The sequence below is a fragment of the Parasteatoda tepidariorum genome, chromosome 3, assembly GCF_982258835.1.
Source record: "Parasteatoda tepidariorum strain Cologne lab strain chromosome 3, Ptep-v5.0, whole genome shotgun sequence".
Taxonomy (NCBI): Eukaryota; Metazoa; Arthropoda; class Arachnida; order Araneae; family Theridiidae; genus Parasteatoda; species Parasteatoda tepidariorum.
In genome coordinates this window covers 27,779,140-27,795,911 of record NC_141757.1, presented here as the reverse complement: position 1 = coordinate 27,795,911, position 16,772 = coordinate 27,779,140, and the positions used below count along the sequence as shown (strand labels likewise).

General features: G+C 31.6%; 1 protein-coding gene across 2 annotated transcripts in view; it reads right to left on the bottom strand.

Moving 5' to 3' along the window:
- CAH1 (carbonic anhydrase 1) overlaps positions 1 to 16,772 on the bottom strand; it is a 66,061-nt gene that overhangs the window by 34,831 nt on the left and 14,458 nt on the right. The window contains exon 1 of one of the 2 annotated variants that reach the window (XM_016060301.4): positions 3,286 to 3,588. The exons of the other annotated variant lie outside the window; for it this stretch is intronic. Coding sequence (XP_015915787.3) covers positions 3,286 to 3,316 — 31 coding nt within the window. The 5' untranslated portion in view covers positions 3,317 to 3,588. Of the gene's footprint in view, positions 1 to 3,285; positions 3,589 to 16,772 lie in introns of those variants that run through there. 2 annotated transcript variants of the gene reach the window in all.

The following is a 16,772-nucleotide window of genomic DNA, read 5'->3' as shown; positions in this document are numbered from 1 at the left end:
AAATATTTATAAAAAAAAAAAAAATGAGTAAAATAATAACAGAATACACATGGGACACATTTTTCACGAAAAACGTGGTAATCGGGTGACGATTGGCGCACTAATTTTTAATCGCGCTGCGGCCGGTGGCGACCCTTAATATTGTTTTTAATAAATTGAATATAAAATACCAAAATAACTAACTTTCCTATCAATAAATATGAATAGCACTGCTCAATTCTGTTACAGTGACAGCTAGCCTTCTAATTAGGTGCCCAGCGATGGTTGATCATTACGAATTCCTCACCGACTCGCACTGACAAAAGTGCTGACGTAAAATATCCTCAGTGGTAAACGGATTATGGGTTACAGTCCCCTAACCATTGAGCTAACCGCGGGTGGTTTTCCTCCCCATGTAAAGCAAATGCGGGTTACTTCCATCAATAAGTCCTTCACGAAGGCAAATTTCTTCCAATAATTCTAATGAATTAGGTTCAAAATTACAACGCTACGAAGTCCAATAATAGTAGGCAGAAACTCAAAATTGGATCGGTTGTTCAACAACGGTTATAAAATAAAATGCTGTGACAGAAAATGAACGGAAAACGTATTAACGGAATGAACGGAAAACGTTAAATATTAAGAAAAATGCACAAAATAATACTACTACGAAATAGTTTGTATACAATTCATTGGTTTACAAAATAAATCTAGATATAATAACAAGTTTAGATGAAGAAACGCATCATTAAAAAATTTAAAAATAAGAGAAAAGCTCTCGAAACTAAAATACTTAGCAATATGGAAGCTCATTTTACTAAAACAATTTCAATGGAGAACAATATAGTTAAGGATGGCCACGTAGCACTATTGATAATATCGGATTTTCAGATGTATCAGATTTGTTACATAAGTGGAGCATTTTTAAAAATGACCAGTTTTTATTTAAAAAAACTCCGTCGCAGTTTGGTTTTGGGGAATTTTAGTACATTTTATAAATTTTATTTTAAGTCTTTTAATGATTTTTTAATAATTAAAAGAATCTTGCACTTTTATTAAATGCAATTTAAAATGAAAGTCAATCATAAATCATTTCATGAGATAATAATTAATCATAGTTAATGATTATTTTTTGAAATGATTTATGATTAATTATTAGCTTTCTTCAAAACAAGGAAATTTTTCAACAATTTTGTGATAAACTTTACGTAAATGAATATAATGCTTGAAAAATAAGCGATGATATGTAAACTCGAATTTTAGAAGTTACACGCAATAACTTAATAACCTTTTCATGCAAATCTATAAAAAAGTTGTTTTTTTTTAAAGTTTTTTTTCAGAATTAATTATAGTTGCATTACCGAAATGGAGACATACATAGAAAGTGCTACGGATAAGTAAGTTACGGATAGAATATTTAATAAAATAAACATAAGTTTAACCTTATAATTTTTAAATAAAAAAGCTTTTAAAAAAGATATTTTATAAATTTATAAAGCTATAACATAATATACTTTTACAATACGCTTTCTAGAATAATTTTCAAACGTATTTTGTAATAAATAACAAACTCAAATAATGATAAATACTTATTTACATTGTTAAACATTTTGTAGCAAATTACGATTGAAGATAAGCCGAAAACAAGTAATAAAATGATAAACTGCTTAGATATCGATAGAAAAAAATTGAAACAAAATTAGTTTTGCGCCCACCTGAAACGAATGCAACGAATAATAAATACAATTCGCAACGAATAATATATACAAATAACTTAATATATTTACTTACATTGTCAAATATTTCATAGTAAATTACTATTGAAGATGTGTCGAAAACAATTATTAAAATGAAGAATTATTTTCAAAAATAAAACATCTACAAAATTTTTTAAACAATAATATTTTAAAAGTTATTTGTTTGCCTGAAACAAAATTTGCAACCAAATATAAATAAGTATCATTGCATATCAAGTTATGCATTCATCTATTTCGTAGCAAATTATGATTGAAGACAGGTCAAAAACAAATTTTGAAATGAAAAATTATTCTAAATGAAACATCGATTAATTTTTTTTAAACGATACTAATTTAACAGTTATTCGTTTGCCTGAAACAAAATTTGCAACCAATTATAAATAGATATCATTACATATTAATTTATACATTCAAATATTCCATAGCAAATTACAATTGAAGAAATATCAAAAAGAAATTTTGAAATTAAAAATAATTATTCTAAATTATTAATAATTATACATAATTAAAGATAATTATACATATTCATTATTCTAAATAAAACATTAATTTTTTACAGAATACTATTTTATCAGTTATTCGTTCGCCTGAAACAAAATTTGCAACCAATTATAATTCTACATCATTACATATTAATTTATACATTCAAATATTCCGTAACAAATTACGATAGATGACATGCCGAAAGCAAATAGTGAAATGAAAAATTTTTCTAATGAAAAACATTGATAATTTTTTAAACAACACCATTTTAACAAGCATTAGTTTTCCTAAAACAAAATTTGCAACGAATTATAAATATGTATCATTACATATTAATTTATTCATTCAAATATTCCGTAGCAAATTACGATAAAAGACATGCCGAAAGTAAATAGTGAAATGAAAAATTATTCTAATAAAAAACATGGATAATTTTTTTAAACAATACCATTTTAATAGTTATGTTTTCCTAAAACAAAATTGGCAACGAATTATAAATAGGTATCATTACATATTAATTTATTTATTCAAATATTCCGTAGCAAATTACGATTGAAAACTTTCCGAAAGCAAATAATGAAATGAAAAAATTACTCTTCCATAAAACTTTGATAAAAAAAAAAAGTGTTTTAAACAAATTAATATTTCATAAGTATTTGTCTACCTTAAAAAAATTGCAACTAATAATAAATAAGTAACATTACTTGCTAATTTGCACCGTTAAATATTTCGTAGCAAATTAAAATTAACGATTACGTCGAAAACAAATATTGTAATGAAAAATAACTTTTCTGTATAAAACTTTGATAAAAAATTTTTTCTCTGCAAAAAAAATGCTCTTTTATCAGTATGCCTGTGCCTCAAACAAAATTTGCTACAAATATCATTACATATTACAAACAAACAATTATTGCAAACATTTCGTATCAAATTTCGACTGAAGACATGTCTAAAACAAACAGTAAGATGATCGATTGCTTTTCTGTACATAAAAAACATTCTTTAAAGAAGTATATTTTATTCCAACCACCTGCCCTTGTGTTAAGGAGAAGGGAAAAATTCTTACCGTTCTGCTCTTCGTATCCCCAAGCAGCCATCGCAGAGAGTGATGCGGGACTCCTTATTCGATGCAAGGTGACCCAACAACTGATTCACTCCTCCTCTTCTAGCTCCTCACTTCCACGATCCCACAGCATCCCTTCCGGAAGGGGAGCAGTGCGCACGCGCCAACCATCAACGTTTATTATGTTCTTGAGAAGTTGAGGAGGGCATTTCGATACAGGTAAGAGATGGACACGGATTTTTTTGACTTTTATATTTCCTTCGCGTTTTCTGCGATTCTCCTTACTTTCCCTTAGCTCTTTCTCTCGAAAGAAATATTTTTACGTTATTAAATTTCTTAGTTGAAGTTTTAATAGATTATTTATTTCTGTCATAAAAATAATTCAATAAAAGGTGTCATGAAAATAATTCAACCAAAAGAGAGAGCGACAAATATTTATTTTATTACAGCCATTTTTTTTATAGTTACACATACATATGCTGCAAGCTCGTTTTAAAAAAAAAAAAAAAAAAAAAAAAAAAAGGTTTAAAAGCCCAAGTCAAGTTGAAGAAAAGATATCACAATTTAGGTAGCGCAAAGATGAATCCAGAATAACTGTGCAGGATTCGAACAGGCTACCCCTACTCTACAGAGCATTTGGCGGAATGGTGACATCACTGCTTAAGAAAACCTCTTCGATTGTACGCTTTTGTTAAATTGAAGAACAAACAGCACAAATTATAGAAAGATCATAAAGATACATCCAAGATTACAATGGGAATCGAACCTTACACCTCAGACATTTCAACTTCAGAACATATGTAAAAAATCTTGTATCAACGGGTAATCTTGTATCTCGCGTTATTTTATTTCTAATGCCAGTCTGAGATCCGTTCTAGGAAAAATGGAGAGGCTAGATCAGTGTTTCCCAACCTTTTTTGTACCATGCCCCACCCAAGCCTTTATAAAATTCTTATGCCCCCTATGCAACATATACATAATTTTTAATATTAAAAAATCGAATTGTTCACTTAAAAAACTTAGGAAATTGTTAGCGAAACAAAGTAAGTAAATTTTCAGAACATATAATGAAAAACTAAAATTCAAATTCGAAATAATTTTAAATAAAGATTTTTCTATAATAATTTAATATTTTTATTTAGTGAGATTTTTGCCCTTGATGCTTGCTGCACGTAGATTTTATCTTATGTTCCAATTTGGTTAGCTTCAGTCTCAAGTCTCCCCGTTGTGTTATATCCAGACAGTTTCTTTTTTTTTTACCAATAAAATCATTTATAGCACTAAATCCACATTCAGCTAAATATGAAGATGGAATCGGTAACAATAGTTTTCTTGCACATTTGATTGAATTTACGTATTTGTTTTCTGTTTCCTCACAAAGCCATGCCATCACTCCTTTCATATTAAAGTTTTAACTGACTTATCATTTTGCATTTCTACAAGTTCTTCTTGATATGTTTGATATATCAGACAAATCCACTAACATGGACTGCAACATCCATGTTGGAAAATAAATTTGTTTTAAATCAGAATATCTTTCTGTTAAATCAGCCGATAGAATTTTCAGATGATAGACAATAACAAGTAAAGTGGTATCATTTACTTCACATTTTTGGAGCCAATGAAACTGTTCAAAGTTTTTGTTGTTAATATATTTCTGACATAACTCAATAAGGGTAATGAAGCCAAATATCTTCGCTTTTGCATCAACAAGATTTTTATTTGTTCCATGAAGTTTCTTATTTAATATATTCAGTTTTTCAAAGATATTGGCTAAATAACTCACAAATGCTTTACCATCGACTGTAAACAGATACTTCATTTCAGGTTTGTCGCTTAAAAAATCCCTAAGTCACATAATATTTATTGACCGCAATTATTTAAGAATTTGCTTTTTTCTTTCGATTTTGTCACCGAAATCTTGCATTGCATTTAAATGGCCCAGAGCAAAAGGTTAAAACTCATGTCGAGTCCATTTTTGAATTGCCCCCCTTCACAATCAAATTGCCCCACTGTGGGGCGAGCGCCCGACGTTGGGAAACACTGGGCTAGATTATAATTAAATTTATTTACCATAGATGACAGAACTATTCAACATTTTTCTCGAGTAAGCCACGTTGTGTATTTTGATGATTAGCTATTTGATATAGTAATTTAATTTACTCATTATTAATTGATATATTGATTTAATTTGATTTCAATTTTTCGAACTTCAAAATCAACCTGTAATCAAATTGTTTAAACTTTGTTTGAACAGTCCTTTTTTTTTAATAACTTTCGCACCAATGCTCCCTAGTCATCCCCCACAACTGAAATCGCAAAAAAAAAAAAAAAAAAAAAAAAAAAACTTACACTATACATTTTTTTGAAAAAAAAAAACTAGTACTTAAAGAGGTTAAAATTCTATAAACAGGAATTGAAAAAAAAATCTAATTCTTTCAAAATGCTTTAGTAATAACAGTATTTAATGCCAAAATCCATGACCATTTTCTGAAACGAGCATTTCGAGCTTAGATGTCTACTTTTTCAAAAACGCATTTCAAGCTATGTCCATTTACACACATATGTTATAATGTATGTTCATTGTCTTAAACGCGCAATTTGAGCTGTGCCAAAAATGAAAAGTACACCGAACAAAAATGCACTTAAAAGCGGATGTTTATTTATTCCAGATAACTTTACACAAACAATAAATAAAAGGGTTCGTTTATTTCATGATTTCAAGGCAATGAAACGTCACAGACATCAGTTCAATTACTCATCAGCAATTACTTAAAATTGTTTACTATATTAGATAAAGCAAGAACACAAATAAAAGATTTCAACTGAAGTATTGGTAATAAATAGTGATTTTAGAACTTGTATGAAGAAAACAATGAACGGTACTGAAAATATAAGATAATGTAGTAATATTTATGAAGTAATAATAATGTAGATTAGTATTGCTTGGATTTATTTAATGTAGCGTACAACATGATTTCTTACTTTTGAAATAAAATAATGTGTTAAAAACGAAAAAAAATTAATTAATTAAAAATAACATGATATTAACACATTTTAAAATAAATATCTAAAAATAATTAAGAATTAAACAATATTATTACCAATCAAAAACTTCACCACGATATATATTTGAATTTAAAGGATTTTTCAAACTTAAAAAAAAAGGATATTAAAAAAGGTCTAAGATTTGAGGTTAAGGGAACGACAAAAAATCGAAACCACATAAATATGGAAAAATGAAGTTTCAAAAAATTAAAAGAAACATTAAGTTTCTTTCTTAAAAAAATATTAATGAAAATAATTAGCGAAAAACAGCTTTATAAGTTAAAAAAGTAAATTAAAAAAAACAGTACAAAATTTAAAAAGAGAAATGAATTATAAATAAATAGAAATAAATCCCAAAAAGCAAGTAAATTGATTTCAGTTAACTGGAAGACCCCTCCCTTTATTTATTTAAACATTTACCATGTCATTACTATGTATGGGGTAAATTGATTGCTACATTACTATGTAACAATCAATTTACCCCTGCCCCCTTCTTTAGGTAAATAGAAATCTCTCTCCCCAAAGTACTTAAATAATCTTTTTTGCCTTTTATTCACTAATTTTTAGTACTAAGCTCTAAACACCTAAAAAGTTAATTAATATACACTGCAAAAAACAGTTTAATAGAAAATAACTAAATAACGCTTTTTGGCGAGCAATACATAAAAAACGGGGCAAACTTATGTACCGCCGAAATCATCGACAGACACGTGGCCTCTATTTCTCAGCAATCTTTGGGTGATTTAGTTAATAACTGGTTTAATTAATAAATGATTTAATTAACAACTAGCAGCACCCGTTATCGACAGATATACGGATGGCAAACTGTCCCTGAGGTCGGTGTCATTGAAGTGCATCAAACAGTGACGTCAGAACACAAGTAAACAACAAGAGGGTATTAGATATATCAAAATCAAGAGTTCTTTAACAACTCCAAACGTTTCCTTACTGCTCCCAGCTTGTTCAGTTGTAGGACGCGAGGGGCCACCAACAGCGTGTTGACTTGGCGAATGAATTTTAATATTAGATGTGATCACGATAACGACTGGCCTCTTCACATATTATGGACGAGCGAAGTTCATTTTACCCTAATTGGCAAAGTCAACAGCAAAAATTGCTTGCACTAGGCAGATACGAATCCGAATGCTGTGGTATCACTATATTTATATAACGTCAGTCACTGTGCGGTGCGGCATTTCATGCATAATTGTTCTCGGTCCGTACTTCTTTGAGAGACGCCAATGGGATTTGTAACATGCTCTGTGGCAAGTTCACGGTGTGTAGTCACATTGCAAAATTACGTGATGGCAGAATTGCTGCAACGAAATGCACTAAATGCCATTGTTTGAATATACAAGATGGAACACCACACCTTTACATATTGCGACGATAGCTCGCAAAGATCTTGGAACAGCATTTTGACAATCGTGTCATCTCATGCCATTTTCCATTTCCGAGGCAACCGTGATCCCCCCAAACTCCCTCCTATGGATTTCTGGTTCTGGGAATATCTCGAATCAAGAGTGTACAAGTGCAATTCATAAACTTTGCCAAAATTTAAATATTATTAAACGTGAGAAGCAAACATCCCTCAAGTTATGTTACGCTCGTCTTAATTGCACACAGTCTAATCTCTCCGTGCAATGTCTAATTGCCAGTGATGGTACCCATGTAAGAAACTTGTGATTGAAAAGAATTTTTCCTTTTTGTTCGATCTGTATTGTCATCAGTGATTGTTGTCATACCACTCTCATATTCAAATTATCTTCGTGCACCACGATTGTGTGCTTTTTGGCCAAACGCATTGCTGCTTTTTATGGGTCGTTCATAGAGCTCCCGTTTTTTGTCCCTTTGAAAATTTTGCGACTAAAAAAAAAATTCGAAAATTCTATTTAAAAATTTCGAATTTCTGCACCTAAAACTGAAGCCGTAAGCATCACTTTACTGCCATTCACAGAATTTCGAGCTCATACCTCTGAATATTTATATCTAAAATTTCATCTTGATCTGTTCAACGCAAAGGCCGCTCAGTAAGTAGGCCATTTTTTTTTAAATGACTACCCTGCATGCTATTTTTCTAACTGTTGTGAGTTTTTAACAGTTAATCATGGCTGTTTAAAAAGACCGCGGGAGAAACTTTTCGTGTCAAATTCTGTTTTACCTTTATTGGTATTTTAAAATTTAAGGTATAGAAGATTTTATTTTATTTCATTTTATAATCGTCGTTGAACAGCCGACCCAATTTAACGGGCTTACGACTACTAATGCTCAACTCCGTAGCCTTGTAAGTTTGAACCCAATCCGAAAGACAAGGGAACTCCTGGATCGAGTATTGGGAGAAATTTGCCTTCGTGGAGGACTTTTCGGTGGAGCTAACCCACATTTGCGTTACATGGAGGGGGCCACGAGAACCTCCCACGGTTAGTCTGACGGCAAGGGGACTCGAACCCATGATCCGTATACCACTGAGGATATTTCACGTCAGCGATGTGGCCAGTGCAAGCCGGATGCGGAGTTCGTATCGACTGGGATTCGAACCCGGTTCGACACATTGGAAGGCGAACGCTCTATCTCCTGAGCCATCGCGGCTCAGGTATAGAAGATAGTGAGGTCGGTTAAACCTACAGTAAACCATAAAGCTTAAAATCCTGAAAAAAATATCAAAATGCAAACAAATTATTGCTCCAACTGCGTAATTCTAAGTAATCTTGCCATAAGTTGCTTACATTTGGATATTTTGAAAACATTTTTTCAGCGTTTAGAACTTCTTAGTTTACTCCAGAAGCCCGTATTCAGCAGGTTATCGACCGTGATATAGTGTTCTCTTAAGTTCTGTTCATCTCAAGAATGCTTCTCTAAGTTAATTTTGAAAACAGCGCAAAAAGTTAAAATGAATAAAAACCACAGTTTTGAAAAAAGGGTTTACGATTATTACTTGAAAAGTTATTCCGTCGCTGCATTGCCTAGGTTCATAAAAATTTGCAAAAATTAAGTTCTATTAATTGATTTTAATAATTTTTATATCTCGTCTAGATGGCGAATTTTAAAAAAGTTAAATATTCTTTAAAATATTTAAGTTTTTTGTCCGTTTCAAAGTTCAGATAATTCTTTACGGAAAGATGGCATGGATAGTTTATAATTATTGAAGCTTTGCTTCGAATTATAAGAATACTTAAATTGTGGCAATTTTATTTTTATAAGTGAAAAAACTCTCAATAACTTTCATCTAGAGGTAATCTCTTAAAACTAATAAAAAAAAAATTAAATGATTTTTTTTTTTAGTATTTAAAATGTTTTTCCGTTTTATAGGATAATCAATTCTCCTCAATAGCATAATAAGAGCATAAAATTACTCAGTATATGACTCTCCTGGGCGAAAAAGATTCGAAAAACATCCCTAAAATAAATAAATCATCAGCTAATTTGTTCCAAAGCAAACGGCAGCATTGTAAATATTAGGTCTGCATTTCCTCAATTTAAGTGACAAATCCATGAATCCTAACCTCGCCATGAATAAATATCAAACAATGTTTATTTATCGTTAGGTTGTTTACACAGGATATTACGTTTCAGTAAATTGACAAAACTTTAGATTCTGGAAATGCTTAGAACAAAATTAAAAGCAATCATGCATAGCATAATAAATAAGCATTTGTAGAAATGTTTATTTAATTTCTTTGCGTCCACAAGAACTGGTTAAAATAAAAGTGAAAAAAATATAATTAAACTTATTTAATTTTTCGCACTACAGATCAATTTAAAGCGTCATTCGGTCACATTACTGCTATGCGTGTAGTAGCTGAAAATTTATATTCGGATCTTTCTTAGCTGAGGTTGTGATAACCATTTGCCACTTGTTACAAGCGAAATCAATTTTTTGCGTCATTCCGTCACTATACTGTTTTACTGTCGTAACAGACATTCTACATTCGTGTCCGTCTCAAATAAAGTTCTGATAACCAGTTGTCGTAGTAACAAGCGTAATCAATTTTATGTGTCATTCGATCACTGTACTGTTTTATGCGTTGTAACTGACATTTTATATTCGTGTCTTTCTCAAATGAAGTTGTCATAACCAGTTGCCACTAGTAGCAAGCGGAATCAATTTTATGTGTCATTCGGTCACAGTACTGTTTTACGCGTTGTAACTGACATTTTATATTCGTGTCCTTCTCAAATGAAGTTTAACCAGTTGCCACTAGTAACAAGTGGAATCAATTTTATGTGTCATTCGGTCACAGTAGGGGAGAGTGGGGTCAATTGTAACATTTTTTGCTTAACTATTTTTAACTAACAAAAAATCCAATATATTATTAGTATTAATTGACAGACGAGTAAAGTAGACTATCCTCTACTAGAAAAAAAAATAAATACCTTATTTTAAATGTTATTATATTAGTGATTAACAATTTTTGACAGTCGCGCACTTGTTACAATTGTCCCCACTTACGGGGTCAATTGTAACAGTTCATAAATTCAACTAAAACATAGTTAATTATACATATTATCATAGTTGTAATATATTTTTTTATTGATCAAAATAGTAATGATATTTTAGGAGTAAAAATAATAATGAGCAGAGACCTAAAGGGTTAAACTTTTAACTTTAAGGGGTTAAAAATTTTAATTTATGCTGTGAAAGGTGACAAATGAAATAATGCACATGCAACATAATATAAATGATATAGGAAACTATTGGTGGTTCTTAAAGAGTTAAGTAATGGTTTGTAAACATAAGATTATTTATTTTTAGCTGTTACAGTCGTCCCTTTACTTATTGTTACAATCGTCCCCAAGACGCCATTTCAGCTTCATTTGTTAAAAACAATGCTTGTTAATTAACAAAACTAATCTTTTTTTACTTAAAATGTAAATTAAGGTGTCCGCTTACATATTCGGTTAATAATTTTTATTTGTTTAAACAAAATTACTATGTTACAATATAATATTCTAACACCAAAAAAAGTACTTACGTAGCGTGAAAATATCTTTTGTGATATAACTCTTTCAAAAGTACATAAAAATGGTTGCCAGCAGGGGTGTACATGTAGATTTATTAAATACACCTAGTGCGCCACGTAGGAACCGAATCTAGAACCCGACACTCGAAATATTTGCTCTGTTACAATCGTACCCTGTTACAATTGACCCCACTCTCCCCTACTGTTTTACGCGTTGTAACTGACATTTTATATTCGTGTCCTTCTCAAATGAAGTTGTCATAACCAGTTGCCACTAGTAGCAAGCGGAATCAATTTTATGTGTCATTCGGTCACAGTACTGTTTTACGCGTTGTAACTGACATTTTATATTCGTGTCTTTCTCAAATGAAGTTGTGATAACCAGCTGTCATTAGTAACATGCGGAATCAATTTTATGTGTCATTCGGTCGCTATACTGTTTTACGCGTTGCAACTGACATTTGATAATCGTGTCTTTCTCAAATAAAGTTGTGATAACTAGTTGTCATTAGTAACAAGCGGAATCAACGTTATGCGTCACTTAACTGTTTTGCGTGTTGTAAGAACGGATTTTAATTGACATTTTATATCTTTCTCAACTTAAGTTCTGATAACCAATTATCTGTAGTATGCGGAATCAATTTTAAGCGTCATTCGGATTTAACTATTATAAGAGCAATAAGAATGAGGTTAAACTAAATGTTCTAATTCGCGCCATTCTTAACTAATGTTGTAATAACCAGTGAGTTTCCGAGTGAGTTAAACGGTTTTTAACTGACATTTGATATTTGTGTCTTCCTCAACTGAAGTTGTGATAACCAGTTATCACTAGTAAGAACTACGTGTGTTCGTAGATACTTTATATATTCACTAATAATTACGTGCAAAAAGTGCTTTCGGCTATTAATGATAAATTGGAAACGTAGATGGTTTAACGGTGAAACTTTTTTTGTCAATCCGACCATTGTAATAAAATACAAAAGTACTCTATCAAAGGTTATTATAAATTTTAATCAATTAATTATCGCTTTCTTAGAACAAGAAAGTTTGAAATAAGTTTTTAGGTGGCAAAAGCTAAAAATGAAATTTTCGTTGTATAATTGACAAGCGTAAAGAAAGCTCATTGTTGAATAGTGAGTACACGATGGGAAATGAAGGCAAAAGAGGCATGGGGCGGCTGATCTAAATACTTATGCGCCCCACCCCGCTCTGTATATTCATTGAAGGGCGTCAGCTGTCTTTGACAAGTGCCTAACAGGGCGTCAACTACCTCTTCAAGTTTTCGTTCTTTTTTTCTCCCTTCTATTCTTCCTATCAACCATATCGTTCAATAATGATAGAAAAGTTAATTTTGAAAATATCGATACTGAATTGATGATTAGTTTTCAAAAGATATGAGAAAGTTGAAGTACGTAAGCAAGTGTATACTTGCCTACTTTTTATGATAAAAAAAGAAAAAGGCTATTTGAAAACCGGGAAAATTTGCGTAAGAGCAAGAAGATAGTTTTGAATACTGTTTTATGCACTCCTATTATCACAACCGCTCATTTATCAAAATATTACTACTTATTTCGGCGACAACTAAAAAATAACTATAGTTGAGTGCTAACTATTTTTCCCAACTTTAAATATATACCGAAATTCCATAGCAATATTTGAATATTACCCTTTGAATCATGCAAAATGCTTCATCTAATTCCATTATGAAATATACATTTGAAGAACGTAAAAGATTGTTAGAAATAACTAAGAACCAAAGACAGAAATGTTTTAAGAACCTGGAAAACAAGAAAGTAAGTAAGGATCAAAACGTTTGAAAAATCTGAAAGTCTGTTCAAAATAATTTTAAAAAAAAGAAGAAAAAAAAAAGAACGAAAATTTAAAGAACTTGAAAAGTCTAAAGGATATAATTAAGAAACAAAAACGTAATACTTAAATTCCTGTAGGTCATAATTAAGAAGAGGAACATTTAAAAAAAATGAAAATTTAAAAAAAAAAATGAAAATCGATAAAAATTGAAAAAATAAATAATGAGAGCACAAAACAGAACATATGAAGAACCTGTAAGTTCGCAGGAAATAGCTAAATAGTATTAAAAATGGATAGTATCAATATAGTATCAAAAAAAGAAAAATGTAAGTCCATAAGAACCAAAACCGAAAAGCAGCATTTTTTAAGGTCCTTAAAAATAACTTAAGGATTTTAGGAACAAACTTAAACTTTAAAAAATATAGATATATGAATTCAAACAATGGTGAAAGATCAGAGGCTTATTTTAAATTTAAGATACAGTCTGTTGGGAAAATATGATTGACAAAGAATTTCATTTTCAAACAACTCAAAAGAATAAAATAGGGTTCCCGTTTGTAAAAGCGCCGTAAAAGTGATTTTTCTGTTCTGGAATAGAGATTGCGGAGAAAGTGAGCTTACGGATTCGACACATAATGATTCTCGCGATGAATGAAAGCATCAATAAAGAAAATCGATCAAGACAAAACCTTAGGAGAATTCAAGATGCCTGACTAAATCGGAGACGGTAAGAATATCGTTACCTTTGTAAAGGTAAAATAAATCCTTGCTAAAGAAGTAATGCCATATTTAACATTGATAAAATCAGAGATAGCACATTTTTGACTTGTATCAGTTATTTTATTTTACTTTATATTCGTTACCACTAAAAAAGGTTTCTAAGAACCTTGATTCATTAATAAATTTTTTTTAAATAACCGTTGTTGAACAGCCAACCCAATTTTTCGGTTTACGTCTTCTAATGTTCAACTCCGTAGCTACATAATTTTGAACGCAATGCAGAAGACAAGGGAACTCCTGCATCCAATATTGGGAGAAATTTGCCTTCGTGGGGGACTTTTTGATGGAACTAGCCAGCAATTGTATTATATGGAGAGGAAAGCTACGGAAGCACCCCATGGTTAACCTGACGGCAAAGGGACTCTAACCCATGATCCGTCTATCACTGAGGATATTATTTGACAGTATTGTGGTCGGTGAGAGACGGGTGCGGAATTCGAATCAACTAGCTATCGCCGGGATTCGAACCCGGTTACCTCAATGGAAGGCCACCGCTCTATCCCCTGAGCTATCACGGCTATATATCAGTTATTGACGGTTTTAACCATAGATAGAACAAGATTATCCATAAAATAAAATGCTTGAAATTCAATGACAAGCATAACAAAATAATATAGGCACTATAGATTTCATAGTATCACTTAAAAAATTCTTTAAAAAAAAAATAAAACATCAAAAGTAAAATATAAATATAATGTGGATTTTTTCGCTTTCATATATTAATTTAATGTTTTTATACTATAAAAAATAAACTTCACATGCATGATGATTAGGATTTTAGATTTTTGAGGTTTAAACCATGTTTTAACGCTTATAATGTAAAAAACTAATTTTTGTCATCAAAAACCCAACCCTTGACGAAATATTGAATATCGCGGATAAGAAGTTAATCCTCTAATTGAAAAAAAATATTTAAATAAATTTTTTACATAATGTTATGGATATGAAGCAAGAAATTAATCTGTTTAATTTTAAAGGATTTCAGAAATGACTCAAAAATGATATCAAACCCAAAACTAAACAGTCAATATTTTACTTTAAAAATGGGAAATTGAGTGCAATGAATATCTCGTTGCACCAATTATAATTCCGTACGCGTGTGATTAGCTCTTTACAAAGGCAGAAAATAAACAAAGGGAGATGACAAAACTTTAAACGAAGTATTTTCGAATTTTTTATTATTCCTTTTAATGGGATACCTGAAAGTGATGTAGTGTAGGCTTCTCGTTCCTGATTGGTTGTTGAAACGTGGTATTTGTTTACGTTAGCAACTGCTCTTTCCATTCTATTTAGAGTTAGTTAAGTTGCTTATATGCATTGATCAAAATCAAATTGTCATTTTTTAGCTATTTTCTACTGTGGTTTTAAATAAAGAACATTCCTTTTTAGTGACCAACTATAGTCTGAAAGCATATTTGCATTCCATTTTTCCTTTATAACGATTTTCTAATTTTGAAATAGCTTGGTGGAATCATTCCCCGTGTTTATCGCTCACAGCGCCGAGATTTTCAGAAACAAAGTCCAAATGTGGATTCAGAAAATGAATTTTTGGAGGCATACTACAGTGAAACCTCTGTGTAGCGACCACCTCTATTTACGACCACTTTTCGGAGGCATGGAACTTTTTCCAGAGACTTAAAACCTCTCCTAGCGACCGGGCAAACATCTGCACCAAATTCGGAAAAGGTCAAATAAGGAAACAAGAAAAAAACAAAAAAAATTAACAACACAAACAAGTACACCGATGAGCGAAAACATTATGACCACCCTGCCAATAACATGTAGCACCACCTTTAGCCCTCAAACTGCTAGAACCCGCCGTGGCATTGATTTCACAAGGTGTTGATAGGTAGTCTGAGGTATCTGGTACCAAGCGCTCACCAACTGGTCCTGCAATTCAATCACATTGCGAGGGGGTAGCGTGGCAGCACGAATTTGGTTTTTCAAGTAGGACCACAAATGCTCTATTGGATTAAGGTCAGGTGAATTTGGGGGCCAAGACATGACTTGAAAGTCACCGGAATGTTCCTCGACGATTCTACCCTTATGACATGGTGCATTATCCTGTTGGTAAACATCATCCCCCGCAGGAAAAACTGTTGCCATGAATGGGTGAACCTGGTCTGCAACTATGTTCAAGTAGCTTTCAGATTTTTCTGTGAGGATTATGGGTCCTAATGTGCTCCATGAAAACATTGTTCCTGGGCGAGGAACTATGAAAACCTGGGCAAGTCCATTGTTATAGATGAAGGGTGGTCATAATGTAATGGCTCTTCGGTGTAGATTAAAATGTATTCAAAATATTTGCGTGAGGCTCTTAATCAGAGAGCTTTTTTTGACGATACAACCTCATGTTGCCGTCAGAAAGCACTAAAAACGATGCCACCAATGATTTACTTCTACAGTTGAAAGTTAAAAAACAAACCTCTTCTCATCTTTTAAAGCTATCTACTTTTTATGATATAAAATTAAATGCAAACTTAAACAAAAGACATATTTAAAATAGCTTTTACATTCATAATTGGTGAATTTCTTTTTGCTCATATCAGTTGGGATCATTTTTATAGAAGCTAAATTTTATTCATAGATCCGCCTTTTCATGACGCCAACAAAAGTGGCATTTCCGTAGTAAGAAAATGACACTGACTAAAATTAAAAGCGTTAGCGAAAAATCATGTATACCGTCGATAGCAATTTTGAAGTCAATGTAGGTAACCTCTGAGAGCGACCAACCTCTAAAAACGACCACATTACTGTGTAACGGAGAGTGGTCGCTCTCAAGAGGTTTCACTGCAGCATTAAATCCAAGAGCTTTAAAATTTAAAGTTCAGAAACAAGTTCTCTATAGTTCTGAACTTCGCTATTGTCCAGATATTCGGATGCTTTTCTCAA